The sequence below is a fragment of the Centroberyx gerrardi genome, chromosome 12, assembly GCF_048128805.1.
Source record: "Centroberyx gerrardi isolate f3 chromosome 12, fCenGer3.hap1.cur.20231027, whole genome shotgun sequence".
NCBI classification, from domain to species: domain Eukaryota; kingdom Metazoa; phylum Chordata; class Actinopteri; order Beryciformes; family Berycidae; genus Centroberyx; species Centroberyx gerrardi.
Window position 1 is genome coordinate 14,223,787 of NC_136008.1, and position 18,387 is coordinate 14,242,173.

General features: G+C 43.8%; 3 protein-coding genes across 3 annotated transcripts; 1 reads left to right on the plus strand and 2 right to left on the minus strand.

The window, feature by feature from the left end:
- Positions 1-634: 634 nt before the first annotated feature.
- msh5 (mutS homolog 5) lies at positions 635-11,280 on the plus strand. The gene is made up of 26 exons (XM_071903357.2): positions 635-727; positions 839-962; positions 1,141-1,221; positions 1,626-1,679; positions 1,844-1,965; positions 2,086-2,195; positions 2,561-2,596; positions 2,692-2,774; positions 2,859-2,904; positions 3,837-3,975; positions 4,122-4,184; positions 4,299-4,427; positions 4,777-4,849; positions 5,099-5,208; positions 5,460-5,540; positions 5,657-5,744; positions 5,877-5,944; positions 6,538-6,656; positions 6,771-6,897; positions 7,786-7,935; positions 8,214-8,288; positions 9,032-9,178; positions 9,409-9,546; positions 9,631-9,704; positions 9,795-9,962; positions 10,340-11,280. The coding sequence occupies exons 1-25, from the start codon at positions 635-637 to the stop codon at positions 9,913-9,915; spliced, it is 2,451 nt and encodes an 816-aa protein (XP_071759458.1). The 3' UTR covers positions 9,916-9,962; positions 10,340-11,280.
- On the minus strand, positions 10,375-12,917 carry LOC139914901 (protein Bouncer-like). The gene is made up of 3 exons (XM_078287089.1): positions 12,896-12,917; positions 10,928-11,092; positions 10,375-10,589 (listed from the first exon to the last, which is right to left on the minus strand). The coding sequence occupies exons 1-3, from the start codon at positions 12,915-12,917 to the stop codon at positions 10,375-10,377; spliced, it is 402 nt and encodes a 133-aa protein (XP_078143215.1).
- Positions 12,918-15,671: 2,754 nt separating this feature from the next.
- LOC139917600 (uncharacterized) lies at positions 15,672-16,605 on the minus strand. Its single transcript, XM_071906760.2, has one exon. It carries the CDS (start codon positions 16,603-16,605, stop codon positions 15,751-15,753), a length of 855 nt encoding a protein of 284 aa, XP_071762861.2. The 3' UTR covers positions 15,672-15,750.
- Between the last annotated feature and the right edge of the window lie 1,782 nt (positions 16,606-18,387).

Consider the following 18,387-nt stretch of genomic DNA (forward strand, 5'->3'; position numbering starts at 1 on the left):
TTGTCTTTGTGGTCTTTTTGTCTTATGTTGGGTCTGTTTGATGATCACCAACTGGAGATGGTAGTTACTGGTCCTAGTTTCTCTGCTTTTTATTCAACACTACATCACTGGCTACCAATGTAACTCAGTCAGGGGGAGAGAATTCAACCTCCGAGAGTCACGTGACTACAGGAGGACGGGCCACACAACTTTGTAGAGCTTGGGCAGGACCTCGCGCGCACACAGAGGCGCACGTGAAGGTGAGCTCTCTGGCGGGAAACTGCGACAAGTACTAAATACTTTTACCGCCTTTGCTTTGTCTCTATCATAATTCAGATTTAACCACAGAAAGGCCCAGCACCATATGTAAGTATACTAACTACATGAAGACAGCAAATAAACGTTTTAATTGTGTTTCCTCAGAAAGTTTGGTTTGTCTAAAGGAAGCTAGCATCAATTACAATAGCTCACCTGGCTAATTAGCCACTAACTTGCATTAGCCTAAAGTTAGTTAGTGGGTAACTTATAAACCTGTTGCTATAACTAGCCAACATTTGTAAGCCAGGTAATTGCAAAACCTTTTTATAAATGAATAAATGATGCAGAGCATCAAATTAGTAACTTCACTTGACTGATTCTGTTAAGTTAAGGCTACATGGCAGCGCTGGAGAATCTGAACAGAGGAGGGGTAGTTTTTGGTCCCACTGGCATAAATGGAGAAGAGGAAGAGGAGGAAGAGTCAGCTGAGGTGAGAGTCTCGCTCAAACCTCACACCTGTCAGCAGATCGGACTGTTGCAGCACTCAGTTTGTCCAGATGCATCCACATACATTTGTCTAAATGCTTCTGTTTATTCCTAGGTTTTACTGAGTGTTTTGGCTCAGCATGGACAGGTGGGCCTGTGCTTCTATGACAGTAAAGACTCCACTTTGCACTACATGGCAGACACTCCTGACAACCACGAGCTCCACCTGCTGGCTAGAGGTAGACAATACACTTAACGTTACTAATAAGGAACACAGTCTTCACCTACTTCCACATCCAGCATCGGGCTACATTTTTCCTGTTTTTCAGAAACACGAAAAACAATAGCCTCATCTATTAACTGATGCTTATCTTTGCCTTATTTTTGTATGTCCTCCTGCCTCTCTCTCTTTCTTAGTCATCCAGGAGGTTAGCCCCCATGTAATCATTACCAGTGCTAAGCAGGAGCGTAGTATGACCCGCTTCATGCAGCGACTGGGTGAGCCCTGGGAGTCGGAGAGGAGGGGCATGGAGTGGGACTGGAAGTTGTGAAGTATTGTTTTGACTTGGGTTGAGAGAGGTAGTTTCAGGGTAAAGGGACTGGAATGAGAGTAGGGGTGCTTGACACAGCAGCATGTATGATGAAATGGGAGAAGAGCTATATATTATACATTGTTTTATAAACTCTAAACAGAGCACATCATAGTGATGACAGTGTGCATAGTAATAGTAATAGTTCTTACCATGTGATGTTTTTCATCATGTTGTCTGGATCCAGGGTGCCTACAATGTTATGTGGTATTACAAACACACCAGTACCAAGATTGAGGATGAGTTCTTCTTTTATTTCACCTCCAACTATTTTTCTGTTTCTGTCTCTGCTTTCTTTCTATTATCTCCCAGCTTCAAACCCGGACTACAAACCAGAGGTGGTGACTTATCCATATGTGGACTTTGGTAAACAGAAGCACACCCACAATACCCCAAATATCCTCATCCACTTTTATTTGGCAGGAAGCATTTTTTTATATTTCTTGATTTTCACAATGAAATACTTGATTTCAGACTGCATTGTTAACTGCACTAATGCCTGTAGTGACTGGAGAGCTCTTATGTTGCAGGTCTGGAGGTCAGTAAGCAGAGGCTACTTTCTGCCCATCTGCCTTTCCTCCCCGCCTCCATCTCAGACAGAGAGAAAATCTCCTACCTCTCCTCCTGTATCTCCGTCGACTCTCCCCTGATGGTGAGCCAGCTGCCCATACACCGTCTCATTCATCAGTCCATCATTCTGCAGGCACTGGTCATGAGCTATCCATCACTTTCCTGTGTTTATGTGTGTGTGTGTGTGTGTGTGTTTGGGTAGCTGCGGGCAGTGGGCGCTCTGCTAAAATGTCTGGACAGGAGGAGAGTGGGAGTAGAGCTGGAAGACAGCAGTGTTGGAGTTCCTATCTTACAGTTCCACACCTACACACTGTAAGACACACATAAACACTACTTATGCACACACACACGCACGCAGGATTGTAACTACCAGTACATTATGTGGACCTTGAAATGGTGTAGCCTCTTGTGCCTGTATAAGGTCTTTGCTGACGAGTGACTTTTTACTGCACTATACTGAGCCACTGACTCCCTGTCTAGTCTCATCTACTGATGTTTGTCTATGGTATATACCGCAGTGAATTATGCACTTATGGTATTGTGTTTTGATTGTGTGCATTTATTGTGTGTTTTTACTGAAAACCCTGCCAGCAAATCAAGCTTTCATTATGGGACACTGTTTGCATGAATGAAAAATATTTCTCCTCTGAAATGTGGATTTTGTCATCTTAATATAGAAAAGGTGTGGTGTACGTTGACCGAGACACATACAGGTGAGGGTGTACAAAGACGAAGACAAGCACACACACACACACAGAAAGAGAGAAGAGAGAGATCACCATGGATTTTGTGTGTTTGTCTGTTCCAGTGTGCTGCAGATCTTCAAGTCAGAACTTCACCCATCTGTGTACAAGCTGCATTCTGGCGAAAAGGAGGGATTCAGCCTTTATGGTATGCGTGTTTCAGGACATCATCTCCCTGGCTTGTTTAGTGGTGTGTGCTACACTAACTACTTGTCCTACTTGTGTGTTGCAGGGATACTAAATCGCTGCAGGTGCAAGTTTGGCTCCAAACTGCTACGGTGAGAAACACTTCCTACCAGAGTCCAATCACACACAGACAAAAATAGAAGGGATAACTCCATAATAAACAGGAATCACATACTCTTTATTTTTATTTTGTGTAGATATTGTTAGTATAATAGTAATTAAAGCCCTACATAGATATTAGGCTAACTTGAAGTAAATTAGTTTTTGTGGTGTAGTGATGCCTACTGCATCAGAAACAGGTTATACACTGAAAAATAGGCATAAGAATTATAGAGTTACCTATTGTAAATGCCGTAAAACTTCCAATAATGGCCAGGTATTTATTTACCTCAAAAGAGAGCACCAGGCTATTATTTGTAAAGAATTGTGCTGCTCAAATTTATACAGTTGCCTTTTTAGCCCTATAGCCTAAAATTATTACTGGTATAGGCAACTGAAGTCAGATACTACTACTACTACTACTAATAAAAATAATAAATATAAGTCACGCAAAACAATTAACTACTTTATCAAAAAACAAAGTGGTAGGTCTTGCAAACAAAGCATCTATGCATCAAAACATAATGAAACAAAAACTACCAAAGCCACAAAAGTGAATCAAAACAAGCTCTCTGTCCTGTTTTGACTAACAGGAGCAGTACTGTGTAGCGTCCAGGTAGTACAGTTATGTTTGCATCCAGAATTTCATGGCCTTCAAGCCAGTAGGCTACCTGTCTCCATGGCAACGAGATAAAGTGTCGTGTTTTTTTGGTAATAAATTTTGTGATATTTTAGTAATTTTAATGATATTTAGATTAGAAATATTGTATTACTGTAGATGCCTTTCTGGTACTTCTGCCATATATTTGAGACTTGATCTTTATTGGAAGTTTTATGGTGCACCGGTTTTGTAGATATTGCCATTGTAGAAGTAATTCAGTTTGTGGTCTAATATAAGTGTAAGTGATGACTCCTTCTGTCTCAGCCAGTGGTTTCTGCGGCCAACACAGGACCTGGCGGTGTTACACAGGAGGCAGGAAGTGATACGTTTCTTCACGTCACCGCGGAACTCTGACTCCCTCAGCACCCTGCAGTCCTCGCTACGCAACATCAGAAACATCCCAGTAAAGGCCTCTACTCCTCCACCTCCATGTCCATCTATCTATTACCAGCTGAATCACCACCTGAACATAGATTATCATATTATTTGCCTAAAGACAGTCTCTCCGTTTGTTGACTGTGTGTGTGTGTGTGTGTGTGTGTGTGGTAGACTCTTCTGCGCAGGATGTCTCTCTCTCACACCAAAGTGACCGACTGGCAGAGTCTCTACAAGGTTGGAGCTATTACAGTGCACACCATATCGATACAATGGGTTCTGTTAAGTGAATACAAAGCAGTGTATGTGTGTGTGTGTGTGTGTGTGTGTGTGTGTGGGTGTGTGAGTCAGACGGTGTACAGTGCAGTGTGTATCAGGGACACGGTGCGTCTCCTGCCTCAGTCCATTCAGCTCTTTCGTGACATCAGTGAGGGTTTCTCTGACGATCTCCACAATATCGCCTCCCTCATCAGCCGAGTTGTGAGTTTTCCGTTTCTTGCACTCCCCCCCCCCCCATCTCTCCCACACACACACACACAGTACATGCACAAGATATTAATGCCCACAAGCACTGTCTCTTTTTCTCTTTCTTTCTCTCTCTCTCCTCTCTCCTGAACCCACTCACACACACACATATGGGCATATTTACATATTGCATTTGCATGTTCACATTAATCATCCACACATGCACATTCATACACACCTGCACAATCTGAGCAATCTCTTAGCTTTCAATGACTGTTGCTATGTTCAGAAGTACACAGTGCTCATGCACGCTTACTGGAGCGTGAATGAGTTTGTGACTGTAGGTCTGATTTGGGATGTGTAGGTGGATTTTGAGAGCAGTGTAACGGAGAACCGTTTCACCATCAAACCGAATGTGGATCCTGCTATTGATGAGAGTGAGTGTGCCCACGCAGGATGCAAAGAGCAACTAGAGCAATTTCGTAAAAACAGTCTGTGTTTAAATTGCAGGAATAGAAGTGTGGAAAATTCAGGTCAAGTTATGGGGCTATGTGTTTTTATGTTAATTTAATTGAAGGCTTAAAGGATAATTCCAGCATGATTTGAGTTTTTGCTCATTTTTAAAATTTTCCACCCCGCCAATCACGCTGAAATTGACCTTTAACAACCCTTTCTCTCTCTATCAGAGAAGAGGAGGATGATGGGGTTGTCCGACTTCCTGACAGATGTAGCCAGGAGAGAGCTGGAACACCTGGACGCTCGCATCCCCTCCTGCTGTGTCATCTACATACCTCTGGTCTGATGTTTATGTATAATATCCCAAAAGCTACACTTTTGTATACTCATCTGACTTGTGCCAGTATATATCATCAGTGAGATTCATAATATCAAATATGGTAAAATTGTTTTCCCGGGAAACCCTTCAATGTCCAAACCTACGCTAGAAAATCAAGTGATTGCTGAGTAAATCTCAGTTTAGTCAGTGTTTAGTCATCATTTACTGCTCACATGTCAGCCTTTGACTCCCTGCTTCCCTCTATTGTACAGATAGGATTCCTGCTGTCTGTCCCCCGGCTGCCCAGCATGGTGGAGAAAGAGGATTTTGAGATAGACGGGCTTGATTTCATGGTGTGTTTTTATGATGGCACCAACATGTTCATTGTGTGTGTGGGTGTATTCTCGCAAAATTGCTCAATTGCTGTTATCCTCTGGGGTTTCTTTGTGTGTGTGTGTGTGTGTGCTAGTTTCTGTCAGAGGAGCGTCTGCACTACCGCAGCCAGAGAACCAAGGAGCTAGATGACCTGCTAGGAGACTTGCACTGTGACATCAGAGGTCTTTTACTTTCTCACTGTCTTACTAAAGCATTTAGATACCTGCGCATTTGACATTTTGAAAAAAAATGCAACCAAGTCTGTAAGCTTTTCAAGATGGTATCCTGATGTAGATTGCATTCCTGTCTCTCAGACATGGAGACGGCAGTTATGACCCAGCTGCAGACCACGATCCTTGAGAGGAGCGCCTCTCTCTACAAGGTTGGTGTGCATTACTGTGCAGGTGTTTGCATAAATGAAGGTATTTATTCCAAAATGAGATATCCAACTCAATATTTAAAATCATTGATGTGATGAGCTATCTCAGTGTTTCCTGCAGGTGGGGTGGGGGGTAATTTTGGTTGTGAGACCCAGGTTTGCTCTTGGTCCTAGTCCAGGATCAGTTCCAGTAGGTGTTGCAGTTTAAGAATGGCGCTTATTTAGATATTTGCATCATGATAAATGAGCAATTGTGCTCTACGTGCAATTTTAATTGTTATTTTTGAGGGTAGACTGAGCAATAAGGTCAGATGATGAATTATTGTATTTAGATTATTCTAGCTGTGGGCCCCGTTTTTCAGCTATTAGGTGGACTGCAGCTAAATTAATGTAAAGGAAACACTGAGCTTTATTAAGACACAGACTTACAAAATAGTAATAATTTATGGGATGTATTCATCTGTTTTTTAAATATTGAGTAATGAAATAGATAGCAGTTCTTCTCCAAAAATGATATATTGCATTTTCGAATTGAACCCTTCATATGCTGTCTAGATGTCTGTCTAGACTCTGTGTATTTTATGTGTGTGTTGTAGGTTCTGGAGCTAAGCGCTGAACTGGACTGCCTGATGGCTATGACCAGTGCCTCCCAGGAGTATAGCTACACCTCCCCCAAGCTAGCCAGCCACAGGAGGATAACACTCACACAGGCCAGGTAGCAACTTACACACACCAACACGCGCACACACACACACACACACACATACACAGCTGAAGTGGCATTTGATGGAGTGCAAGATTGATACCTGTTTGTATTTCTGTCTCCCAGACACCCGCTGTTAGAGCTGTGCTCTCCTGTGTTTGTGCCCAACTCCTTCCAGAGCTCTGAGTCCCAGGGCAGAGTCAAGATCATCACTGGTCCCAACTCATCTGGCAAGAGCATCTACCTTAAACAGGTAGAACTGTCACACAAATCTCTGTCTCTGACAGTCAGTTGCATAAAACTTGTTGTTGTGACAGAATTACAGCTGCAATATGCAGCTTTTTTGACATTGAAATAACAATGAATAAATAGAATATATTATACATTATCAGTCTGTGTCTCTCTGTGATCCATTGTGTACATGCCTAAATTCCCCGTTCACCTGAAATTGGCTTTTCAATGATGTTAGGGACATTTTGGGGCATATACCTTTTGTTGTGGGCATGGTCAGTGGTGAGCTTGGCTGTGGCTATCAGGGTGAGGCTAGCAGCCACAGCACAACAACAATGGCAGAAAGCAGTAAACAAAAGAACAGAAGCTAAACATGTGGCAAACAACATGGGTGAACATCAGCATTGCTTTTTTTTTAATTGCCTTTGCCTCTACTTCTTTAACACCTGTAGTGGCTTTATGGATGCCGGTTTCCTCAGCCTCAGGCTAGATGCAGTTTCAAGGTAGACAGTTCATCAAGATGAGTGACAAGTGTTGGGCGTCAATTTGACAAACTGAGGGGGAGGAGGGTGGGACTAACAGTACACTTCCTGCCTCAAGGCAAAAAGTTGCATATTGTAGCTTTAATGCACAAAATGGGTGAACTCTGACACCAAATGATGATTTATATTTTCCTTTTTCAGGCTATTTTACTTGATTAGCTATCAGCAGCAGCCTAGAGGCTGCAAATTCATAACCTCACAAAAATAAAAGGCATTTATCACAGAGATGGAAAGCATAATAAAAAATAGCTTAATGAACATTTCCTCATCTCACACCCCAGTGGGGAGTCCCAACCCCCAGGTTGAGAACCACAATGTTAGCTTACCGTGTCTTGTAACTTAATCTGCTCTCTGATTGGCTTTGCTAGGTGGGTCTGATCGTGTTCATGGCTCTGATTGGCTCAGACGTGCCGGCAAAGGAAGCAGAGATTGGTCTGGTGGATGGAATCTTCACACGCATGCAGAGCAGAGAGTCTGTGTCTGTCGGCCTCAGCACCTTCATGATCGACCTCAACCAGGTACCCGACACACACACTGACACATACACACTTGTATGCTTGCAAACTTCTGTGTGTGTGTGTGCGTGTCACAGTGTGTCACAGTGTGTAGGTGTGGAACTATAAGATATGAACCCCCAACACTGCTGTCCTCGAGCTCCACTCCCACTCTCCACCTGTCCAGACATTTTAGCAGAGCGCCCACTGCCCGCAACCATCACTCTCACACACAGACACACACACACACACACACACACACACAAACAACAAAGTTTACTGTTTGTGTCTCTATTTCCCAGATGGCCAATGCTCTCAACAGCAGTACTGGCAACTCACTGGTTCTCATCGATGAGTTTGGAAAAGGAACAAACACTGTAAGAACACCTTGTTCTAATAAATAGATAACGTGCACACGTATACACATAAAGATGCATAGAAATGTATATCTACTTCCCTAGTATCTATGTATGTATGTATCTATATCTATCTATCTATCTATCTATCTATCTACAGAATCTTTCAAAGATAAAAACGTTTTGATTTGTCTTCCATGATTAAGTAAAACATTGGCTATGTTTACATGCACAGAGAATTACGTTCTTAACCCGGTTATTCAAGTAACCTGGTTTTGGTCGACGCATGTAAACGTCATAAATCCATAAGCTTGTGCTCCAATTATGAGAAACCCGATTAAGATGACCGGCTTACTTTGATACTAAACAGGTTACTATAGCATGATGATTGCCACAGTAAACAGCGAATAATTACCAGATGAAGTATAACTGTAATATCAGGTTATTTGTCATGAGCAGCAAGAAGATCACACAGATTATGACTAGGCTCATCACTTCTTTCCCAGAAGAAACTTACCGCTGTTCAGTTAAAGAGGGAGCGGGTTATGTGGCGGACGGACTGTTTTATCTGTAGATTGGACGCCACAGGTGGACAGGAATATTCTGTTAATTGGTTTATCCATGGCAGCAGGGATACTCAATCGCACGGTATCAAGGGTTCATGTAAAGAGCTTAACCCAACTAAGACCTTAACCAGAGTATGGCCAATAGCCAGTTTACTCCTTGTTTATAAACATAGCCAATGTTACAATGTTCCCCTCTAGGTGGATGGACTGTCGTTGCTGGCTGCGTCGATCTCTCATTGGCTGAGAAAAGTTCCTGGGGCGGTTCCTCATGTCCTACTGGCTACTAACTTCCACAGTCTGCTGCAGCTGGGCCTGCTACCCTCCTCAGGCCTCCTGTCTCTGCTGGTACTAAGATACATTGGACTGGTAGAATGGGAAACACTTAGCCTGAAGTATTTGTTTGAGCACAAGGTGGCAAAATAATGTGCTGTAGAACATTGTTGACAGCATCCCCACACCAAATGACCAGTTAGCTAATGAGACAGTTCATTTTCAGTTTTGTATGTGTTTAATTGTTTTTTTGTGTTTGTGTGTGTGTGTGTGTGCGTGTGTGTGTGTGTGTGTGTGTGTGTTAGACTCTAGAGACAGCAGTGGATGGGGATGAGTTGGTGTTTCTGTACCAACTGAAGGAAGGGATCTGCCAATCCAGCTACGCTGCCAACATTGCAACACTGGCAGGCCTGCCAACTAGCCTTGTACAGAGAGGAGTGGAGGTGCACACACACACAAACACACATACACACAGTTTATTCACGTAGGCTGATTCTGAATGTGTTTGTGGGTGTGTGTTTGGCAAGGTGTCTGAACTGTACAGAACAGGAAGGACCATCAAACGCATTGACAAAACATCATCGGATGAGCAGGCCAACAGGTTAGTTAAACTCCAACCACAAACACATAATAACAATGCAAACCCACACTAAACAGAAGTGTGAAACAGACAGGTATGTATGCCTGACAGGTGTAAGTGTGTGGTGGAGAAGTTCCTGGGCCTCGACCTGGAGGACAAAGATGTGGATCTGCAGCGCTTCATGAAAGAGGAGCTCCTGCCCTCTGGTGGAGAGCTGCTGCATCGCCGCTAAAGTCAGCTGCACTGCTGTACCTGCAAACATAATTCTACACCGCCATGGTTAGTTAGTGCATCCACTCCCTAATGGTTTCAATTGATTGTGAAAGAGATTAGGCTTTTACTGAGGTTACACTTATTGGCAGGATACATTTATCTATCATTTTATCTCTGTTTTTCCATATTTTGTTCATTGTCATTAGTGAAATATGTACAATTCAAAATATTTAATAAATATGATACAAAACAGATTCGCTAACTAGATTAAAGACAAGCTGTTAAGCAAAATTAGTACATTTTATACCATCATCTAAATAGTGTTTTCTAATTCAGTTGTGTGTCAGGCAGTAGAAAACGTGATTCTGAAATTAGTTTTCACCATGTGGTGGGAGTCCTTTCAACAAACACTTGACAGTCTTTGGATGTATTTTCTTTGACAGCACAAAGAGATGCAGGTTGGTTTTTGTGATCCTGTTCAAGCTTCAGCGAGGTGCCAGATGGTTCGGACGGCCACAGTCAGATACAAAAGTATGTTGATGGGGAGTTTGTGTGCTGTGTTGCAGAAGGGCGTGTCGCAGCAGTACTTGGTCATGACGTAGATGGTGGCATTAGAGAAGAGCTCCACCGTGGTCGCTGCCTCACACTCCTCCGCCTTCACACAACCCAGCGTCTTAATGTCCAGAACATCGGCTAGGGAGACACACCAAGACAGAGAGTGATGATATTCAGTGTAATGTCCCTAAGGGAAATTTGATTCATTCATACTTAACACAATAACTTTCCCCTCTTAACCCCTGCTAACCTCTATTGCCTCCCCAATGCTTAGATGTCCCATGCACTCACACACACACACACACACAGATCAGAAACACAATTTGAGATGCCACACAGACACACAGACACAGACACAGACACACATGCCCTGACCTGTGTGCCTGATATCCAAAGACTGCACTTCCATCCACTAGAACAGCCCAGTGGTGACACACACACACACACACACGCACAAACTCAGATCCGTAACGCACCTGCCTTCCCTCTGCCGGTGTAGCACCTCTCCCCGTAGCTGCAGTTAGTTTTGGTGGTGTAGCAGGCGTCCCAGAAGCCCAGGTCACAACGGAAACACTCCAGCAACTCCTCTTCCTCATAGTCCACCTTCTCCAGGAGCTGCTCTGGCTGCTCCTCCTCCTCACCTGAGCCCCAAAAACACCACACATGCATTTATGTGATTACTGGTTGAACAGATTTATTGTTCAGAGTGTGTTGATTGTGTTAAGTGGAGACCTGTTGAAGGAAGTCAAGCTAAACTAATGAGGAGATGATAATGAGCATCCCAGGTATTTATTGTTTATTGTTTACAGTCTGGAATATGTTTCTTTGAGTGGATGTGTTATTAAAAAAGATGGTCAGCGGAAAATACTGCTAGAGTTGGACATCTCAGTCTTGTCTTAATTTACTCGAACCACGTCATACTGTCTCAAAATAGTTTAAGTGGAGCTTAAATCCCCTCTAGATATTTTCAGGCTATCCAAATTTGGCCAAATGCTTTTGGCACCCTGAAATGAGTGAGCACAAGCAAAAAGGACTGCGGTTTTTTAACTCTTCATCTAATATGGGTGAAAATCCCTTCCAATTGAAGTTAACAATCTGCATTTCAAGCTCATAGTCATTATGCCATTTCACACTCAAATAACAATGTAAAAAGTGTGTTGCTGTCCAAATACTTTTAGACCTCACTGCATGTGAATGAGAGGTCATCTCTGAGCTCATCCAATTGTTAAAAAGCTGGCTTTGTTACTGCTAGGCTACTGATGGAAAACTACTAATCTTGTTCCCTGGTCGTAAGATGAGTTTCAGTGAGACTCACAATCCTTATCCCCTCTCATCTTGTTAGCCAGTGCTAGCTCAGGTGAACTAGTAGACACACGGTAGAGAGAGGTGGGTTGCACTTGCATGGCTAAACGACTGTGTGGGGAGCAGAGACATATTGTCCGGTGTGTTTGAGTAACTGCATTAACCTGTAGTATTCCTTTTATTAACCTTTAGCCTAAATCTACTGTGCTTTGTATGAAACATCAACTAGGCTACACCTCTTAGTCAAATCCCTTTTCCACATATGAAAATGAAACCTTACAGAAGGAGAGTGGGCCAGCATGAAGAGGACATGGACCTTGACCATTACAAAAGAAATAAGCCCTGTTAATCTTTCATACAGATGTATTGAGAAGTATTGACTTGGTGTAAAATATCAATAAATATGTCAGTTCACTATTAATGAATCCAGTCACTTGTCCTAAATACATATCATTTTAAAATATCAGCACAGCTTTAGTTGGAAGTAGTTTTGTGGAATCTGAGCATCTGTTGCTCATGAGGGACCAATAATGTAAAATATTTTTTTATTCCCAAGAGTTAGACTTTGAAGTAAGAAAATGTACAAGTTCTAGCACCATTAAAGGAATAGTTCACCCAAAAATGAAAATTCTGTCATCATCTACTCACCCTCATGCCAGTTGAAACACAGGTGAAGTTTGTCCATATAACACACAGGGAGGTTGCCAGCTCCATAGCAGCCTCCTCCAAAACAACTGAAGTCAGTGGGGACCAGTTCTTCAGAGTTCCAAAAAGACCTATATTTACACCGTAATTTAGTGCAAATCTAATCTAAAAAAAATTTTGATTTGCAACAAATAATGGTGTATAGGTCTTTCTATTCATAGCGTGATTGTTTGGCTGTTTTTGTTTTGGAACTCTAAAGAACAGGTCCCCATTGACGTCATTTTGGAGAAGGCTGCTACGAAGTTGTGCTGGCAACCTCCCTGTGTGTTATATGGACTAACAAATTTCACCTGTGTTTCATTTGGCATGAGGGTGAGTAGATGATGACAGAATTTTCATTTTTGGGTGAACTATTCCTTTAACTTTCAGAGCAGAGGATACAGTTATCAACACTGTTCAGTCTACGCCTACAATGAGCCCAAACGGCCTCGTCTTACCTTGTGCAGGTGTGAGCACCATGATGGCAAAAAGACAGAAAATGAATCCTCTCATTTCAGTACGATGCTCCTTGCATAGACTTCACCATGAGGACTGCTGAGGAGGTCGGCAGTGTGGTCGAAATTGGATTAGTCAGTAATGCACCTGTTATTTGTTCCGGACCAATCACAGCTGTTGAAAGGCTATGGACGATCAAACAACTTCTGGTAGACCCAGAAGCCTGTTTCTGCTAGGAACGTGATCTGTGGAAAAGGTTTTGGGAATAGCCGTGAATGGAGGCTTAACCTGGACTGTAATGTCTGTAAGAGAAGAGCGTGGGATGCAGAGTTGGGCATCCAGAAACTGTTTACTGTAGATTTCAGATCTCGGTTAAATCTCCTCCTCAATGGTGACGAGCTGTATAGTGGAAGACATCCAGCTGATGCTTCTTCTCACTCAAGGTGCCTTCCTCAGTCACACTGTCAACCGACTGAATCTCTGCTCCTGCTGTAATAGATGGAGGACTGTTAAAAAAAAAAAAAGAAAAGAAAGAAAAACACTCTAACCGGCATCATCAGGCTGGGTGATCCTCAGTCACCCAAATCTTTTGTACCACAAATATGGTCTTAGCTCCTCTCTTTCTCTGGGGAACAGAGGAATTGCATGTGTCCTGAGTCAGCGCTGGGTTAAGCAGCTTACAGCCTCCCGTCTGCTCAGTTTGATATGTATCAATGCACACACACTCCGCTCTCTCACAGGAGGGGAGCGGGGGATTCGATTCAGTAATATACTCCACCACCGTACAGCCTTTGTCACTGAATTGTGTAACACACGTGGCATACTCTCGAGTGTGCCATTGAGCAAACATATGCAGTTACACACACACACACACACACACACAGATGCAGATACCAGTAAGCTCTTAGGGAATTCTTGGATTGTCTTAAAGAGAAGCATGGATTTGTGTCAGTGTTTCTGCAGTCGTGTTTGCACGTGTAAAGGGTCAAAGGTTCCCTCTAGTCAGAGGTTAGGGTCATATTCAAGAAGATATTACACATGTAAATTTAATCTGATGTTCAGGATTACAGCCTGGCAAATCAAACTCTACATACAACTTGGCGATGGAGTAATAATCAAGACAAAACCCTCCAAACTCATTCATACTACTGCCTACTACTGAAGTATCAATATTCAATCAAGCATCTTTCCTTCTAGATGTAAACACATCATAGTGAATCTAATCGCTTCTTTCTCATAGTGAGAACTGCTTGTTATGTGTGAGAGAGGAGTGCTGTTTTTGTGAGCGATATGTGTGAATGAGGCTGGCAGATTGTTGCAGGATTCAGTCAAGAAGACACATTTCCTCAACTCCTTCCTGCTCCTGAAACACACATATCCTATCCAACAATACCATCCCTACAGAATGTGTACACAAAACCTTCCTCTCGGGCACAGCGGTGCTCATGTGTGAGAGATGAGTGCTGTTTTAGTGGGTGAAATGTGCGACTGTGGCTTGCAAATTATTGCAGACTTTAGTCTCCATCCTCATCTGGATCGCAGAGTCCCAGCATGAGCCCAAACAACAAGGAAATGCTCTGCAGTCCTAAAGCACCTATAAAAACCGTCAGACTGATCCTCTGTGTAATTAGAGGCTGGAGGAGAAAATGCTTGGGATAATTAAAATCCTACCCCTCCCTCTCTCTCACCCCTCCCTTGCTTGTCTACATGTGGGGCAAACAACCCTATTCAAACACAACTCAATTTTGCTATTTATACTTGATAACAATGTATTCAGCATTGCTTTGCGGAAAACATAGGAGAATATTCCCTATTTTGCATCCCTGCAGAACCCAAAGACTGAATTTCCAACTGCTTTGAAGCGTCTCATATTTGAATAAAGCGTAGGACTCGGATGATGAAGAGAGGAGAAGGGATGAAAGGTCAGGCTGGTGGGAGAGTGTTACAGGACTCACAGGACCACATTTTCTCAGCTAGGCTGTGTCAGGAATAACTCATAACAACCACACCAGAAGTTGCTCTTTTTTAGTCACTGCTCTTTTCTGCTCAGCCTCTGCACAACAGAGTTTGCAATCCTTCAAGATCTTAACTAAACAGAGATGGACAGGACTGAGCGGCTGACGCTGTGTAACAGAAAAATGTTGAATTACAGTTAAAACAAGCACTTGAGTGAGTCTACATCCGTGTGTGTGCAGAGTACCGGCTGATATTTATAGTGTGGCTGTAGGTGTTGAGTGAGTGGATTGTGCCCTTGTGTGCTTATCTTGTTTATACTGAGACACAATTTCCTCGGACTAGAAGTGGATAACAGTATGTGTGAGATTAGATAAAGACTCATTTGAGACTTAATCTGATTTGTCCTCCTAACCTAGCTCTGCCCTTACAGCCAGACAGATGTAGATGTAAAACCTCTGTGGAGAACATGCATGTGTGTGGGTGTGGGTGTGTGTGTGTGTGTGTGTGAGAGAGAGAGAGCGAGTGTGTCCATCTCCCAATATGGCACCAAAATAACTGTTTTGCAATCCTCCTTAACTCCAAATATGGTCAGACAAGCAGTGACTTTTGGGATTTGCGCGGGGTAAAGTCAAAGACAACAAAATGGCAAGTTGACATCAGACAGCATAGTTTTCACTCTTCCAAACGTGGGCGGGTCAGAGAAAGATGTAGGACAAAAAAAAAAAAACCCTCACAGACGCTGACTCAGAACCACTGCACCACTCTGAGGCATTAAAACATACAAAACATTTGATCTATTTATTGAGAAATGCATAGTGCTTGTTCAAATCAGTGACTTTTAGCGTGTCAGCTTTCAACACAGTGCGTGTTGGACCTTCGTATGTCTCTCATCATGCACGTTTCATGAGACAGTAGAGGGGAGAGGAGAGCCTGTCCTTATGTTGAAGTTGATCTCACTAGAGTTGCAAGAGTCTGAGGAGACCGAGGAGTGAGAGGGGGACGGGCAGGGGGAGGCGGAGTGAGAAGTTGGCTCCTGATGGTGCAGAACACGGGTCAGCAGCGTCGACCTCCCCTCCCGCTCCTCCTCCGCCTCCTCTCTCTCCACCGCCTCCCTCTCTCTTCCTGCCCGTCCCGCTCCCTCCCCGGGCGGCGGAGGTGGTAGTGGTGGTTCCCTGCTGTTGATGTTGTGTCTATTCCTGGGAGGCGGAGGAGGGCCCCAGTTCTCGTTCAGGAGGCAGAGCGTGTGGGAGGCCGCGCCCCAGGATCCCCGCTCTCCATCCTTGCAGTTGCACGGCGCCTGGCAGCTGACGCTCGGCTGCTCCTGCGCCTCCTCCCAGCCGCTGTCCGCTTTCAAACCCTCCAGGTCGTCAGACGTCTCCAGTTTGAGGAGCTCGCGGTCCCGGTTCTCGTACAGGAGCGTGGCGGCGCAGATGAAGATGAAGAGGCCCACTCCCATGACGACGGGCCCGGCCAGCTTCATCCTCTCGCTGTGGGAGCTGCCGCGGCCGCCCAGAGGTTTAGGCGCGGCGGAGACGTAGCCGGCCACCGCCACGGCCATCCCCACCAGCACCACCCCGACGCCCAGCAGGAGCCACACGCCCGGGGCGGAGCGCAGGTGCAGTCTGGTCTGGAGGAGTCTCTTGTGGCGTTGGCAGCATGCTGGAGGCCAGACTGGGCGTGACTGGGACTGGGTGGAGTGGGAGGAGGCGGGGCTACAGACAGGACTGGACGTCCCACTGGACCTCGCTGCCGTCATCCTCTAGCTTCAGACTGGAGAGAGAGAGGAGGAGCAGAGAGCAGAGCAGAAAGAGGGGGATTGGACAAAAAAAACAAGTTCAAGTTTATTTATATAGCCCCCCTTTATCACAAGCATGTCTCAACGGACTTTACAGAGCATGAGCCTCACTAGATCTAACTGATAATCAATTGTAGAACAGAGAGACGAAAGACAAACACAAGGAAGAAGAACAAAGCACAAGACACGCAATAGCAAATTTTAGCAGAATGTGTTCAATGCAGCAGCAGAGGAAAAGTATATGGGGGTGGGTGTTGAAAAAAAGGATTGTAACTACATAACAGGAAATAACTGCTTTGATAAGACTTGGCTGAGTTAATGAGATGCCAATCCCTTGCAGCTCCTGCAGTGTCTCTCTGGGGAAGCACAACACACTCAACCACACTGCAGCCATGAACTGAGACTGAACTGTTATTGAACCAGTCGTATCATAGGAATACTGAGTGCCAGTGACCCCAGACCTGGTGACTTCACTTTATGATCTCACTACAATAAAGAAAATGGAGTCACGTTACTGGTGGGGCTTTCACTGAACTCCTAATTTAATTTCCCTGAAGCAGTTGAACATAACAGGCTGTTCGGCGAAACTCAGACCAATTGGACAAAACATCTTTAGCACTGTTAACAAACATTTGCGTCGTTTTTGCGATGACAACACCTTTAATGCCTTTTTTTTTTAATTATTATTATTATTATCGACACACTCCTTGTTGGCTAGGTTACAGTAATCCAAAGACTGCATTTTACTGTCTTTCTTTATTCTAATGAGTGTTATGCAATATTACAAAAAATCTGATTAAGTTCGCGGATTGGCTACTTGCCTTGATTTGGACGTAAATCCGACGTAGAAATTGGCCCCTCGGCATTATCAAAATAAATAACCCAGTTGCGTTATTTCCCACTCCTCTGTGTTTTCATCCTGCGTCTTCTCCACCACTTTGACTCGCGTTTATCCGGAGTTTCACCTAATTCCTCTTCAGATTAAAACGTGTTCATCCTTGGCTTACTGTCGGAGCCCGCGTGCAGCGCATGCGGGATGCTGATCCTCAAATGAAGCTTTTATAGTAAATAACAGTCTTACTAGAAGTGGTGTAACACTGCTCTCTCTCTCTCTCTCTCTCTCTCTCTCTCTCTCTCCCCCTCGCTCTTCCTTTCTCACTCACCCCCTCTCCCTCTCCCTCTCTCTGCTTGTGTTCCTAAGTAATGTAGGCTGTTTTGGTTTGTGTGTGTGTGTGTGTGTGTGTGTGGAGGAAGGGTCGTGGGAATCTGCGGCTAGTCCCGGCCAGTCCCACGATGAGCCCAGTTATTCTTAGTTAGTACCAACCATCCTGTGTTGTCAGAAGGGTAAAGTTATGGAAGGAGCAGCCACCCTCCATCTCCACACCACTACAATATATCTACACTACCAGTCAAAAGTTTGGACACACCTGATTGAATGTGCTATGTTTTTCATCATCTTAAAGCCATTTTGATCTAAAGGTTTATGCTAAATGCTTGAAATGTGTTTTTTAGACAAATATAAACAGTGAAGTTGATGCCTGTGTATGAATTTCTTTTCAAAGCCTTTGCCTTTCCATCAAGGCAAAGGGCGGCTACTTTAAAGAATCTAAAATATAAGATAGTTTTGATTTGTTTAACACTTTTTTTGGTCACTGCATAATTCCATTTGTGTTATTTCATAGTTTTGATGCCTTTACTATTATTCTAAAATGTGAAAAAATGTATGTCCAAACATTTAACTGG

Bases quoted from the DNA above. Each gene is read 5' to 3' on its own strand.
- msh5 (XM_071903357.2), top strand. From the start codon at position 635: ATGGCAGCGCTGGAGAATCTGAACAGAGGAGGGGTAGTTTTTGGTCCC. The intron at 1,966-2,085 runs GTGAGCCAGCTG...GTGTTTGGGTAG, and splicing joins CCGTCGACTCTCCCCTGATG to CTGCGGGCAGTGGGCGCTCT. The intron at 3,976-4,121 runs GTAAAGGCCTCT...TGTGTGTGGTAG, and splicing joins GCAACATCAGAAACATCCCA to ACTCTTCTGCGCAGGATGTC.
- LOC139914901 (XM_078287089.1), bottom strand. From the start codon at position 12,917: ATGGTGCTCACACCTGCACAAG. The intron at 11,093-12,895 runs GTAAGACGAGGC...TTTGGGGCTCAG, and splicing joins GGTGCTCACACCTGCACAAG to GTGAGGAGGAGGAGCAGCCA. The intron at 10,590-10,927 runs GTGCGTTACGGA...GTGTCTCCCTAG, and splicing joins CACCGGCAGAGGGAAGGCAG to CCGATGTTCTGGACATTAAG.
- LOC139917600 (XM_071906760.2), bottom strand. From the start codon at position 16,605: ATGACGGCAGCGAGGTCCAGTGGGACGTCCAGTCCTGTCTGTAGCCCC.